Source organism: Grampus griseus (assembly GCF_964374135.1).
Source record: "Grampus griseus genome assembly, chromosome: 7".
Taxonomy (NCBI): Eukaryota; Metazoa; Chordata; class Mammalia; order Artiodactyla; family Delphinidae; genus Grampus; species Grampus griseus.
In genome coordinates this window covers 65,711,311-65,724,845 of record NC_139001.1, presented here as the reverse complement: position 1 = coordinate 65,724,845, position 13,535 = coordinate 65,711,311, and the positions used below count along the sequence as shown (strand labels likewise).

The window sequence follows — 13,535 nt, the reverse complement described above, 5'->3', positions numbered from 1 at the left end:
GTTGGCATTGTCTAACCACAGTTTGTCTTTTAGTGTTATTCAATGTGTCTGCTCATAGAACACAGAAGCTCATGCAACCAGTCACTGAGACTAATGCTATTCATGATGGAATGAAATATGCCAAATTCGCTTCTAAAATGTTTTGAAAGTCTAAATTTATGAAAATTACACTTTCCTTTTAGCTAATGGTAGCTAACCTCAGGTTAAGTGCCATTCCTTTATCATATAATTCAGAAAACAGGGATAAAACATACCAACAATTAAGGGTAAGATATTACATTGTTGAAGATTACATATCTTAATGAAATCATAAGCTTACATGGGGGTCACAGAAATCTAACAGTGTGAGCTCCATTCATTCACAATTTGAACAAAAAAATATTATTGGACATTGCCTGAAACACACACACATTTTGTGTGTTGAAATCTAGAGATATTGAATCTATTAATAAAAATCTTCTGTCAAAGAAACCTCAAGGTCTCAAAGGTGCTAATACTGAATTGTTCCAAACATTAAAGAAATAGCATGTCTTAGAGACCAACCTTTCTAATGAACATATATGCACAAACCTTGAACAAAATATTAGGAACTATCTTTAAATTCCAGCAATGTCTTTTGAAAAATCACAACAGTGACATTTATTTCAGTACTGTAAGGATGGTTTAACATTCAAAAATCAATCAATTTAATAAACAGGAAAAAAAATTGGAGAAAAGTCACATGACCATTTTGATAGATGCAGAAAGTGTATTAGACAAAACTGTTAGCAAACTAGAAATTGAAAAATCATCAAAACACATCAGTCACTTAGGAATACATCTAAGGAAATGAGTACAAAACCTCTACATTGAAAACCACAAAACATTAAAGGAAATTAAAGAAGAAGAAGATATAAATAAGTGGAAGAAAAAAATGAGTTCAACTCCTGCCTATGACACTAGTCATGTGACTTCACACAAGTTATTAAACCAAGCTCCCTCAGCTATAAAACAGGATTAAAAATATCAACCTTCCCTAATTGTTATTAATAATTAGCAACAATACATTTAAACAGTACAATCCACTGGCATTCAATCATTATTTCTATTTGACTTATTTTCTATGACAGTTGGGCCAAAAGATTGTCTTCCTTTTACGTGTGGCATATTTCCTTCTGAGACCATCACCCACCCTTAACCCCTTACAAAGGCATTTGTTTACCTGTTGTAATGAAGCAACTGCATCACCAGGTCTGTCCACTTTACTATAAACTTTTGCTAGAAGAACTTGAGAACGTCCATCCTCTGTGAGAGCTGACAGTTCATTTACTATGAAAGAACAAAATATAATGGGAAAAAATAATAATTCATTTAAAATGAATCTTTACATTTTTCTATAAGTTTTTATACTTGACTTTGAAAAATAGTGAATAAAGTTTAAAAAGGTTCAATAAATTAACTGAAGAATGGCCAAATTGGGAAAAAAAAAAGATTTAGGATAAAAACTGGCTGGAAGAAAAGTTAAAGAACTGGAGGCATTTCTTAGACATACAAGAGATAACAATACAACAACACAGAGAAGAGTTTCAATTTCCATTCTTTTTTTTTTTTAAAGATTTAATTAATTAATTTGTTTGTTTATCTGTCTTTGTTGCTGCGCATGGGCTTCCTCTAGTTGTGGTGAGCAGGGGCTGCTCTTTGTTGCGTTGCATGGGTTCCTCATTGCGGTGGCTTCTCTTATTGAGGAGCGTGGGCTCTAGGCGTGTGGGCTCTAGAGTGCACAAGCCTCAGTAGTTGCGGCGTGTGGGGCTCAGTAGTTGCGGTGCATGGGCTCTAGGGTACATGGGCTCAGTAGTTGTGGCGCATGAGCTTAGTTGCTCCTCAGCATGTGGGATCTTCCCAGATCAGAGATCGAACCTGTGTACCCGGCATTGGCAGGTGGATTCTTAACCACTGCACCACTAGGAAAGTCCTCAATTTCCATTCTTAAGTGTATAAGCACCTCTGTTTATTGAAGTCATTTAAAAACAAGATGGGGTAGTTAGTACATGCAATTAAGAAGATAACTGCTATTTATTTTTAAATAACAGAACTTAATAAAGTATACATATATATACACATACATATATACATAATAAACACTGACTTTGATGCCAACCTGTCTGGTTTCAAATCTAGGCTTTATCACTTTCTAGTTAACAAGGTCCTAGTTGAACAAGGTAGTTATCTATTCTGTGCCTCCCTTTCATCTGTAAAATAGGGGAAATAATAGTACCTATCTCATAAGATTACTGTAAAATTTAAAAAGTTAGTAAATTATTAAATAAGCTAATATATGCAAAGCAATTAAAGTCTTGTACATGTCAAGTGCTATTTAAGTATTTGGTATTATTATTTTGTAATCTAAGAGTAATAAAAGAACCCTAGATAATTAACAAAAAGATGTTTCTTCTACCATTTATCGACAGCATGGCCTGAGCCATATTCTGTTTGAATACATCATTATTTATTTAAAATCTCAACCTGAGAAGCAGGTTTTGTTATTGCTATTTTACAGGTAAGAAAAGCTCTAAGGTGGTACAAGGAACTAGGGAGCCGTGACAATGGTGAGAGCAGGCTGGAAGGAGAGGTCAGAGGAACAACAGCATGCACGTGTGAAGGCCATGTAAGCCACTGTAAGACTTTGGTTAACTCAGAGAAATGGGAGACAAGGGGGAGCTTGAGCAGGTGTGATCAAACTTTGGTTGTTTAAAAGGTCCAATAGTGCTGCTGGGTTGGGAAAGGCTGTGTCCAGCTGTGGGGTTGAGGACTGGGTAACAGGGAGACCAGGTGTAGGCTACTGCTTTAATCCACATAAGAGACGATGTAGCTAGGACAGGGTAACAGTAGTGGAAATAATGAGACACAGGAGAATTCTGAATGTATCTAGAAGGCAGAACCAAGAGGATTTCCTATGGGCAAGGGTGAAGGCAAGGATTTTGGTTCTTCAAAACTACAAAGAAGGCTGAAGTTATTGAGATAGAGAAGGCTGCACATAGAAGAGATGGGGGAGGCAGATAAGGAATTCACTTTCAAACATGCTAAGTTTAAGATGTTTCTTAGAACGCTGGTGCTACTATATCAGCTAGGTGAACCTGGATAACTCAAGAAAATTGAGTATTAGATGCTAATTTAAAAATGTAGATAATTTTATTTGCCTCAAAAACTAATGTGAGCATTAATAACATATAATGAAATGCACATGAAGGCATCTAAGTTCACCATTGGATGTGCTCAGCAAATTATTAAATGAAAGTATTTATACTGCATAAATGTAATATACTTATGCCCATATAAGTAAAACATACTACTTGAATCTCTCCTCCTCTACAACCTTTTAAAAAATGCATATCCACATTTAGGCCATCTGTAGTGTTTCAAGCAAGGTCTGACAAGTCTCATGCAAGTATTTTTACGGAATAAATAAATGCATTCAAATTAGAATTTAAGCATCAACTTCAAAGCTAAATTAAAAGACCATTTTAGACATATTAGAAAATTTAGAGTTGGCTTGCCTTATCTATGTATCCAAACATATTTTAAAATCACAGAAAACATGGTATTGGCAAAAATAAAAATGGGAGGGGAGAAGGAAGGAACTCAAAACAAAAATTCCCAAAATCAGAGTGAAATGTATAAAAAAGCTTTTAATATGATAAAGGTGGCATTTCAATAAATGACACTGAGATATAATTGGCTATCCCTTTGGAAACTATATAGTAAAAATTGTATGTGAATTAAAGTTCTTCATTATAAAAATTAAAATTCTCCATTATACAAATTAAAATTACAAAAGCCCCAGAAAAATATAAGAAAACTTTTTTCAATGTTAGGATTAGGGAAGCTTTTTCTGAGCATGACAAGAAATTCAAAAGTCAAAAAGAGAAAAGACTGGTAAGTATTATATATGATAGTTAAATATTCTATTTGACCAATGAAATGATAAAGTAATTTGATAAAGAAAGGACAGCCTGGGAGAAAATATCTGTAACATGAATAATAGGTAAAAGATTAATGAATAATAGGTAAAGGATTAAGACAAAGGATATGAATGAAATAGTGAAAATACGATCTATAGATATAATACTTAACCTTAACAATCATCAAAGAAATGTAAATTAGAAGTTTGTTTTCTCTATAATTAATACTACATAATGTTGGGACATTTTTACCTTTAAGAAAAAACAATGGAGCAAGATTCAATTCTAGGAAGTACATAGTGCTATATAAACAAGGATTCTATCTCAGTAATGTTTTCTTCTATCTAAATGTCTATCGATAGGGGAGTCATCAAATAAATTATGATATTGACAAACAGTAAAATATGCTACCTATGTTAAAAAATTTAAAAGTGCTATATCTGCCAAAATGAAGAGAGGCTATTAAATGAAAAATGCATACTGCAGACCTATAGGTATAATATGACTCCTTTTTGGTAGAAAAAAGTGTTATGTATTAGTGTGTGAGAGAAAGAGGCAGGGAGATTGATCAGGACGTGGTTCTCTCTGGAGAGTGGGAGAGCAACACAACTTTCATTCACTTCTATAATCCTCAAATTTCTCCAATGAACAAGCACTAGATTTTATTTAAAAAGTACAGATCTTTAAAAAGTAAATTTGTATGAACTTTTAAGAAGGCAATTTGATAGTATCCAATTAAATTTTAAGTACACATACCCTTTAACATAGCATCTTGCTCTTAAGAAATATAGGCAAGTGTATGCCAAAGAATGAGATACAAGGATATTCATTTTAACATGGTTTATAACATCAAAAGACTGGAAGACTAACTGGGGAAAAGTTAAATAGCTTACGGAGTTATAAAATATTGTGAGTCTATTAGATAGAATAATATGGATGTACTGACATCAAACTATATCTGCAACATATTGTATGTGAAAAAAATTGCTGAATAGGAAGAATGATGCATTTTGAAAAGAACAATATGCATATTACACTTAGATATTTACATAAATATATATAAAATATACACTAAAACAAAAATGGTTACCTCTAGGGAGGTCTGAGAACAGGCCAAGTAGAATTCACAGGAGAAACTGGAGACTTGTACATTATACTCTTTAATAATGCTGAATTTTTTTTTAAAAAACAACTTTTAAAAAGGATTATAAAAATGTTTACTTGTTTAAACACTGGTTGTAGTTACAATTTATAGGAAACTTCCAACAAAGCTACAGTAATCAAAACACAATGGTACTGGCACAAAAAAAGAAATATAAATCAATGGAACAGGATAGAAAGTCCAGAAACAAACCCACGGACCTCTGGTCAATTAATCTATGACAAAGGAGGCAAGGATATACAATGGAGAAAAGACAGTCTCTTCAATAAGTGGTGCTGGGAAAACTAGACAGTTACATAAAAAAGAATGAAATTAGAACATTCTCTAACACCATACACAAAAACAAACTCAAAATGGATTAAAGACCTAAACCTAAGACCGGATGCTATAAAACTCTTAGAGGAAAACATAGGGAGAACACTATGACATAAATTGCAGCAACATCCATTGCTGGATTTTTTCAATCCACCTCCTAAAGTAATGAAAATAAAAACAAAAATAAACAAATGGGACCTAATTAAACTTAAAAGCTTTTGCACAGCAAAGGAAACCATAAACAAAATGAAAAGACAACCCACTTCAGAATGGGAGAAAATATTTGCAAATGAAGTGACTGAAAAGGGATTCATCACCAAAATATACAAACAGCTCATGAATCTCAATATCAAAAATATAAACAACCCAATCAAAAAATGGGCAGAAGATCTAAACAGACATTTCTCCAAAGAAGACATACAGATGGCAAAGAAAAGCACATGAAAAGATGCTCAGCATCGCTAATAATCAGAGAAATGCAAATCAAAACTACAGTGAGGTATCACCTCACACTGGTCAGAATGGCCATCATTAAAAAATCTACAAACAATAAATGCTGGAGAGGGCATGGAGAAAAGGGAACCTTCCTATATTGTTGGTGGTAATGTGAATTGGTACAGTCACTATGGAGAACAGTATGGAGGTCCCTTAAAAAACTAAAAATAGAACTACCATATGATCCAGCAATCCCACTCCTGAGCATATATCCAGAGGAAACTGTAATTCAAAAAGATACATGGTGCTTCCCTGGTGGTGCAGTGGTTGAGAGTCCGCCTGCCGATGCAGGGGACACGGGTTCGTGCCCCAGTCCGGGAAGATCCTACATACCGCGGAGCGGCTGGGCCCATAAGCCATGGCTGCTGGGCCTGCGCGTCCGGAGCCTGTGCTCCGCAACGGGAGAGGCCACAGCAGTGAGAGGCCCGTGTACCGCAAAAAATACAAAACAAAACAAAACAAAACAAAAACAAAACAAAAAAGATACATCTACCCCAATGTTCACTGCAGCACTATTTACAATAGCCAGGACATGGAAGCAGCCTAAGTGTTCATCGACAGAGGAGTGGATAAAGAAGATGTGGTACGTATATACAATGGAATATTACTCAGCCATTAAAAAGAATGAAATAATGCCATTTGCAGCAACATGAATGGACCTAGAGATTATCATATAAAGTGAAGTAAATCAGAGACAGACAAATATCATGATATTACTTATATATGGAATCTAAAAAAATGATACAAATGAACTTATTTACAAAACAGAAACAGACTCACAGAGTTTGAAAACAAACTTATGGTTACGAAAGGGGAGAGGTGGGAGGGAGGGATAAATTAGGAGTTTGGGACTGACAAATACACACTACTACATATAAAATAGATAATCAACAAGGACCTATTGTACAGCACAGGGAACACCACTCAGTAATCTGTAATAACCTATATGGGAAAAGAATGTATACATATATATATGTATAACTGAATCACTTTGCTGTACACCTGAAACTAATATAACATTGTAAATCAACTATAACACATAATAAAAATTAAAGTAAAGAAAAAAACTAAAGGAAACTTCCTTTATGTCACTTTGGAAAGTAGTTTTCTATAACACAAACTGTTTCACAAATCTGTTTTAAGATTTTTAAAATATCTTACTTTAGTAGAGTGACATTCTAACAAATGAAAGAACCAACCTCACATACACTAACAATACAAATACATACTAATATAAAAATAAAAGAATCAGATATATTAGGTATACTTTTTCAAATAAGAAAGATTTTCATACCAGGTTCATGAGCTAGTGCATTTTGAAGAACTTTTTCTGCTTTGTCATACCATTTCAGTTTTAATAAGAGCTCAGCCAAGTCATAGAAAAGATAATTTTGTTGTCCATTTTTCAGAGCAGCTTCATAATAAGTGATTGCCTAAACAAAGTCCATTTCAGTTAGGGAAAAAAAAGGCAATGAGGATGGCATTCAAGCATAGATCCTACACACATTATGACTTAAAGCAACTGGAAGTAACCTAAAAGCACGTTATGCATGGACTTGCACGAGTGATTAAGTGTGACATTTTTCTTACAGAATCCAGTATTACACAAGACAACTAGCATTTCTTACAACAAGTAACTAAAGCAAAGTACTTTGTTAAAATTTTTTCCAGTTTTATTCCAAACGTTAGTGAATGCAAATACTTTGCTAGCTGTTGTATATATGTTCAACAGTTACCAGGAATAGGGCAAGAATATAACTAAAGGAAAATCTATTATCCTTACTACAAAACAAACAAAAAACCAAAAAAACCCCTCAAAGCACATGGCTTACCAAAACTGGTTCAATGGAAAGGACATCTATTATGCTTTGTCATATGATAAAAGAGATGTAACAGTAAGTTTATCATAATTTATTTCATGGCAGAATTTTGCTGTAAGGTGAAACCTGAAGTAAACTTTAGGGTCCAAAAAGTCTTTGCAAAATGCAGCAGAGAAGAATCTGAGACACTGAGAAAGTCTTTATCACAAATTCCAGTTTGTAAAGACAAATTTGGAGTTTCCAACCATTAAGATATAAACAGTGCTTGCTGAAGATCTTTCACAGAGCAGGGTTTGCAGATTTGTTAAAACAGATACATTTCAAAATATAAAGTATTTACCTTTGAGTAGTTGTGAGTTTTGACAAGAGCTTTCCCAATTTTGCTTGCCAATGTTCCATCCTTTGGGTTCTGATTTAATGCTTGCTCATATGCTACTATGGCTTCTTCAGGCTAATGTTGGCAGATAAAAAATGAAGCAATAAAATAACAGCTTAGGTGGCTCCCATTAAATGGCAACACTTCTATAATTAAGGGCTACATTTGGAATACTTACTAAGACTAATAAAGCACATACTAAGTCCAGAAACCTTAATAACTTCAGAGAGCTGATAATCACTAGTGCAGGTGTAACTCACTAGTATAATCCCACCCAGGTTACTTAGGTCCATGTCCTCATAAATAGTCATATGAGAACTAAGAGACGGCTTCTTGACAGCTTTTCATCTGGCATCACTATAAAAGCCAGAACCAGAGGTCAGAGGATTGCTTCCCTTTGAAGAAAACACCACCTTAGCCAGTAGCTCTTTTCATCCTTTTGTTTAAAGGTGACTCACCTTACTTCTGGTATCATCTCTATTTCAAATGATAGTGCTGAATAACTGGATCTCAATTTGAAAAATAACTATAACTTTTTTTTATGCGGGCATCCCACTGTTGCAGTGCCTCCCGTTGCGGAGCACAGGCTCCAGACGCACAGGCCCAGCGGCCATGGCTCACGGGCCCAGCCACTCTGCAGCATGTGGGATCTTCCCGAACCGGGGCACGAATCCGTGTCCCTGGCATTGGCAGGTGGACTCTCAACCACTGCGCCACCAGGGAAGCCCTGAAAAATAACTATAACTTTTTAATTGTAATGGTTGTCTCCCTTTTTATTGTGATGACTGGATCTTTGACTATTAAGTAAACGTTATTAAAATGAGGGGAGGGGATTTGGATGAAGGTGGTTAAAAGGTACAAGCTTCCAGTTACAAGATAAGTATTAGGGATGTAATGTACAACATGAAAATTAACACTGCTGTACGTTATACGTGAAAGCTGTTGAAAGTAAATCCTGAGAGTTCTCATTATAAGGGAAAAATATTTTTTTCTATTTCTTTAATTTTGAGCTATATAAGATGATGGATATTCACTGAACTTACTGTGATAATCATTGCATGATGTATTTAAGTTAAATCATTATGCCATACCTTAAACTTACACAGTGCTGCATGTCAACTGTATCTCAATAAAACTGGAAGAAAAAAACCCAAATTCCTTTCAGTAGAATGTTATACTAATCACAAAGAAGAATTTTTGGTTTTTGTTTTGTTTTTAAATCTAAGTTCAGTAGTATCAGAAACTTTACCTCTTGAATATTCATGTATGCATCACCAAGGAGAATAAAAGAACGAGGGCTAGGCATCCTTTCAGCAATTTCTCTGGAAATCAGACGAACACTGCTTAGTGTATTGAATATAAATTTCTTCTTCTAAACCAATTAAATAAAAGATAAGCTTATTTTTTCAATGAACTAATAGCCTTCAGAGTGCCTTCTTTATATCCAACAGTGTAATATTGTTTAAAAACTCCAGCCATACCCACACTCAGATTGTTTATGCTAAGTCAACAATTTTTTTCATTAAATTTTTCTATTTCCTGAAATGCAGGTAAAAGTATACAGATAGTAAACATATAAGCTCTCATTATCCAGAAATACATGATGTGGGAATGAAGTTGCAAAATATGACAAACACTTATCATCCTCCTATGCATCTTGAGCTCTGATATTCATGGCATAAGTCATATACAACGAATTACCTTAAAAAATATAAAATATTCTATTTCAACATTTGCTGCTTATTTTTTACCTGCAAAAGGTAAACTACTAAAGGTCAAAATACCAAGGTTGCTCACATAATGTGATGCTAAGTCTTTAATGTACAATATCTCACTTAATTGGTCCAAAAACTCTGAGAAAAGAAAATTGTTACAATTATATAGATAATGCTGAGTTTACTACAGCTAATGTGTCAGATCTACTTGAAAAAAGAAAACCTATGATTTTAGCTACTATACTATAGTGCATCCAAACACATCAACCCTATTTTATATATACATACATATATGCACTACCAAATGTAAAATAGATAGCTAGTGGAAAGCAGCCACATAGCACAGGGAGATCACCTCGGTGCTTTGTGACCACCTAAAGGGGTGGGATAGGGAGGGTGGGAGGGAGACACAAGAGGGAGGGGATATGGGGATATATGTGTATGTATAGCTGATTCACTTTGTTATACAGCAGAAACTAACACAACAATGTAAAGCAATTATACTCCAATAAAGATGTTAAAAAAATAATAGTAGAATAAAAGGTGTGAAGAGTGAAAAAAAAATTGTCATATCATTAGAGATGATAGTGCCGATATTTTAGAAACATCATAGAAAATATAATCTAGGAAACTCCAGTCCATCCATCTATACAGGGGGTGCTGCTCAGTTGCTTTGAATCACTCAGTACCTACAACGAATCTGAGCAGCTTTCTGGGCTTTGATATTTACAAAATATAGATGAACCAATATGACTTAATTCATCAACATTTTACTATTCTCAAGGATAAAACATTAATTTTCTCTCACATGGAGTGTGTGCTTGTACCTTTATCTTTTTGTTTGGGGAGAAGTGTAAGAGCAACCTGTGTGTGCATGTGTGCACCCATGTCTCGTGTGAGAGTGTGTGTTGTGTGCATGTTTTGTGTATCCCAGTAACTCCCAAGGGCATCAGTGTATGACACTTTTTAAATCCCTGCCACTTCTGTAATCCATACCTTAGTGTGGTATATACTAAGCCATAATTTTCTTCTGCTATAGCTATGATACTGAGTGTTAAATATGACTATATAGCCCCTGAATTGTTACATTACATAATGCTTTTAAGCTATTAGAATACATGTAATTGTAGCTCTGTCAAAGTCCAAAAATAACATCTGATGAGAGAGGAGAGCTGAGAAACTAAAGTGAGCCACAGGTTGAAATAAATCATAATTACCACGATTTACATTTTAGGGAGAGTAACTTGGTTAGAGTTACTGTGTTTGGTGGTAGTAGAAGGAAGCAAGAACACATTAAGGAAGGGATCTATAAAGTATCTGAAAAGCAGTTAAAAGAAAGAAATTTGGGGATTAATTTTAGGAGATAAATGTCAAAATATAATGGGTTGAAAGAACCATTTACCTGTAACAAGTGATATATAACATCTTCTCTTTTCTGTGCTTCAGATATATATCTGCCATTTTTTCTTTGGTCTCTATGAAATAAGGCTGCTCAGATGTAACATTCTGAAGCATGCTTATAGCCCGTTCCACATCTCCCTGGGCCAAAGCTAGGTCTGCGTTAGCAATAGTGACACGCAACTCTTCAGATGTCCCAGAAAATTCATGGATGGCATCTTGTAAAACTTTGGCCGCCTCATGCTATAAAGGTGAAATTAAAGTAACATTCAAAATTTCAACAAATTACACTACAAACTAAGGTTTTCTACTAATACAGAATGAACAATAAATGCTAGTACAGTTATGATATTTGTGAAATAATGATAGATTTTTTTTGAAAAGTACAAAAATTTAAAACCAAACTCAGACCAAATTAAGATGACATTATAAATATTTGTTAGCTGAAAAGTGTTCTCATAACTAGGACAACAGCAGTTGCTACCTAAGACTTGTTGCTACTATAATTTAATAAACATTTACTTTGCACCCAGCATTGTAAATATTAACCCATTTAATTCTCACAAAAATCCTCTAAGGTAGTTACTATAATTACCCCCCACTTTGCAGTAAGTATAATGAGATTCAGACAGTTAAGTTAACAAATGATAGAACCAGCCTGACTCCAAAGCCTAAATTCTTAGCCATGTTCATTACTGCATCTTGGATGGGATCCAGTCCACAGTCACCCTCTGTACCCGATGGTTCTACATTACCTAGCAGATTACGTTATTCCCTACTCTAGTATGTCATTTTTGTTATACCCCAGGTGAATATATTTCCTAATTTCCAAATCTGTACCTCAATGAATCTAAAATGTCATTGATTTTAATTCATCTCAGCTTTAGAGATTTTAAAACATTCTGATTTAAGAAACGTTAAAATGTGAAAAAAACAGTGCATTTCAGAATCAACTATCTATAGTAGAATTGGTTCTTCTTATTAAGTGCATTTTACATTAATTTATTAGTGAACTGGAAATTCTTTGAGATTCGGCAAGTATCTGGACATAGTCTTCTTAATTTCCACTAAAATATGAAATAATGAAATAACTGATTAGCAACAGCTGCAACTTAAAAACCAAATATAAATGATGTTAAGTTCCTCATTTTCTACAAGGTTCTAACTCTTTCCTCAGAATTACATTTTTGTTTGCCTTCTTTCTACCTATCTATCCATCTACCTATCTATATTATTCTTTAAGTATTTGATTTTATGATCTATCTATCTGTATTTTTTAAAGTATTTGATTTTATGATTGTCCTGTTAGTTTAACAAAGCTATATTATTTCAGTGGTTCTTTTATTTTCTCAGCTATTAGAATTTCAGATTGGTACTTTAATTTTATTCCAGTAGTACATCTGTGTGTGTGTGTGTGTGTGTGTGTGTGTGTGTGTGTGTGTGTTTCTGTGTATGTGTGTGAGCCCTTTTAGGAATTCACAGAATTATAACTATATTATATTATTACATTTCATGATAGCCAAAGTAATCATACATATTATTATACACATTATATTAATACATACTACAGTACATCATATTACATTATATTATTACTCATATTACACATACAGTGTATATCTAGTATTACATCTCATGGTAGCCAATGTAAGTACACTGATAAATAAAGTCATCCCAGTACAAACAATGTCTAAATTCAGGGGCTATAGAAAGTAACATGATCTGGTGCTAAGTGATGAGAAATAAATTTTCTAAACTTTACCACTTGGTCAAGCGAATAATTTTAGCTTTTTCATTTCCTATGACTCTATATACTTGAATAACAAAGTTCAGATCTGAGCCACTGAATTACACTTGACCTACCTGTTCTCCATTTAAGCGGTGAACCTCTACCAACTCAAGAAAGACTGATAAACGATGGCTTGCATTGACTTCAGTTTTTCTGTATTTTGACTTTGAGGAAGTTCCAGTTCTCCTCATTCCTGGTAAACTCATTGCTATATGCAGGGTTTTAATTGCTTCTGCTATTTCTCCCATTTTCTTTTGTGACTGAGCTTTTATCAAATGATATAAAGGATATTCTCTCACCTGAAAAAATAATATTCAGAAATACTTCCTTGGAGTGTTTACAACATCAATACATAGTTTACAATCCATCAAATGTTATAATAATAGGATCTTTGAGGACAGTCTACCCTGTGATTGTATGCATGAGGTCTATTTCTGTCCTCTTACTCATGTTCTGATCATTTATTATATTAAATCAGAATTCAGATAACCTGACACTACCTAGTGTTCCGTTGGTTAACAAACAAG

At 34.1% G+C, this 13,535-nt stretch overlaps 1 protein-coding gene across 1 annotated transcript in view; it reads right to left on the bottom strand.

The window, feature by feature from the left end:
* TTC21B (tetratricopeptide repeat domain 21B) overlaps window positions 1-13,535 on the bottom strand; it is an 84,670-nt gene that overhangs the window by 41,167 nt on the left and 29,968 nt on the right. Inside the window, exons 14-19 of the mRNA XM_082658867.1 lie at window positions 13,083-13,307; window positions 11,224-11,462; window positions 9,356-9,428; window positions 8,071-8,181; window positions 7,205-7,343; window positions 1,202-1,308 (exon numbers count right to left, since the gene is read on the bottom strand). Coding sequence (XP_082514993.1) covers window positions 1,202-1,308; window positions 7,205-7,343; window positions 8,071-8,181; window positions 9,356-9,428; window positions 11,224-11,462; window positions 13,083-13,307 — 894 coding nt within the window. The remainder of the gene's footprint in view (window positions 1-1,201; window positions 1,309-7,204; window positions 7,344-8,070; window positions 8,182-9,355; window positions 9,429-11,223; window positions 11,463-13,082; window positions 13,308-13,535) is intronic.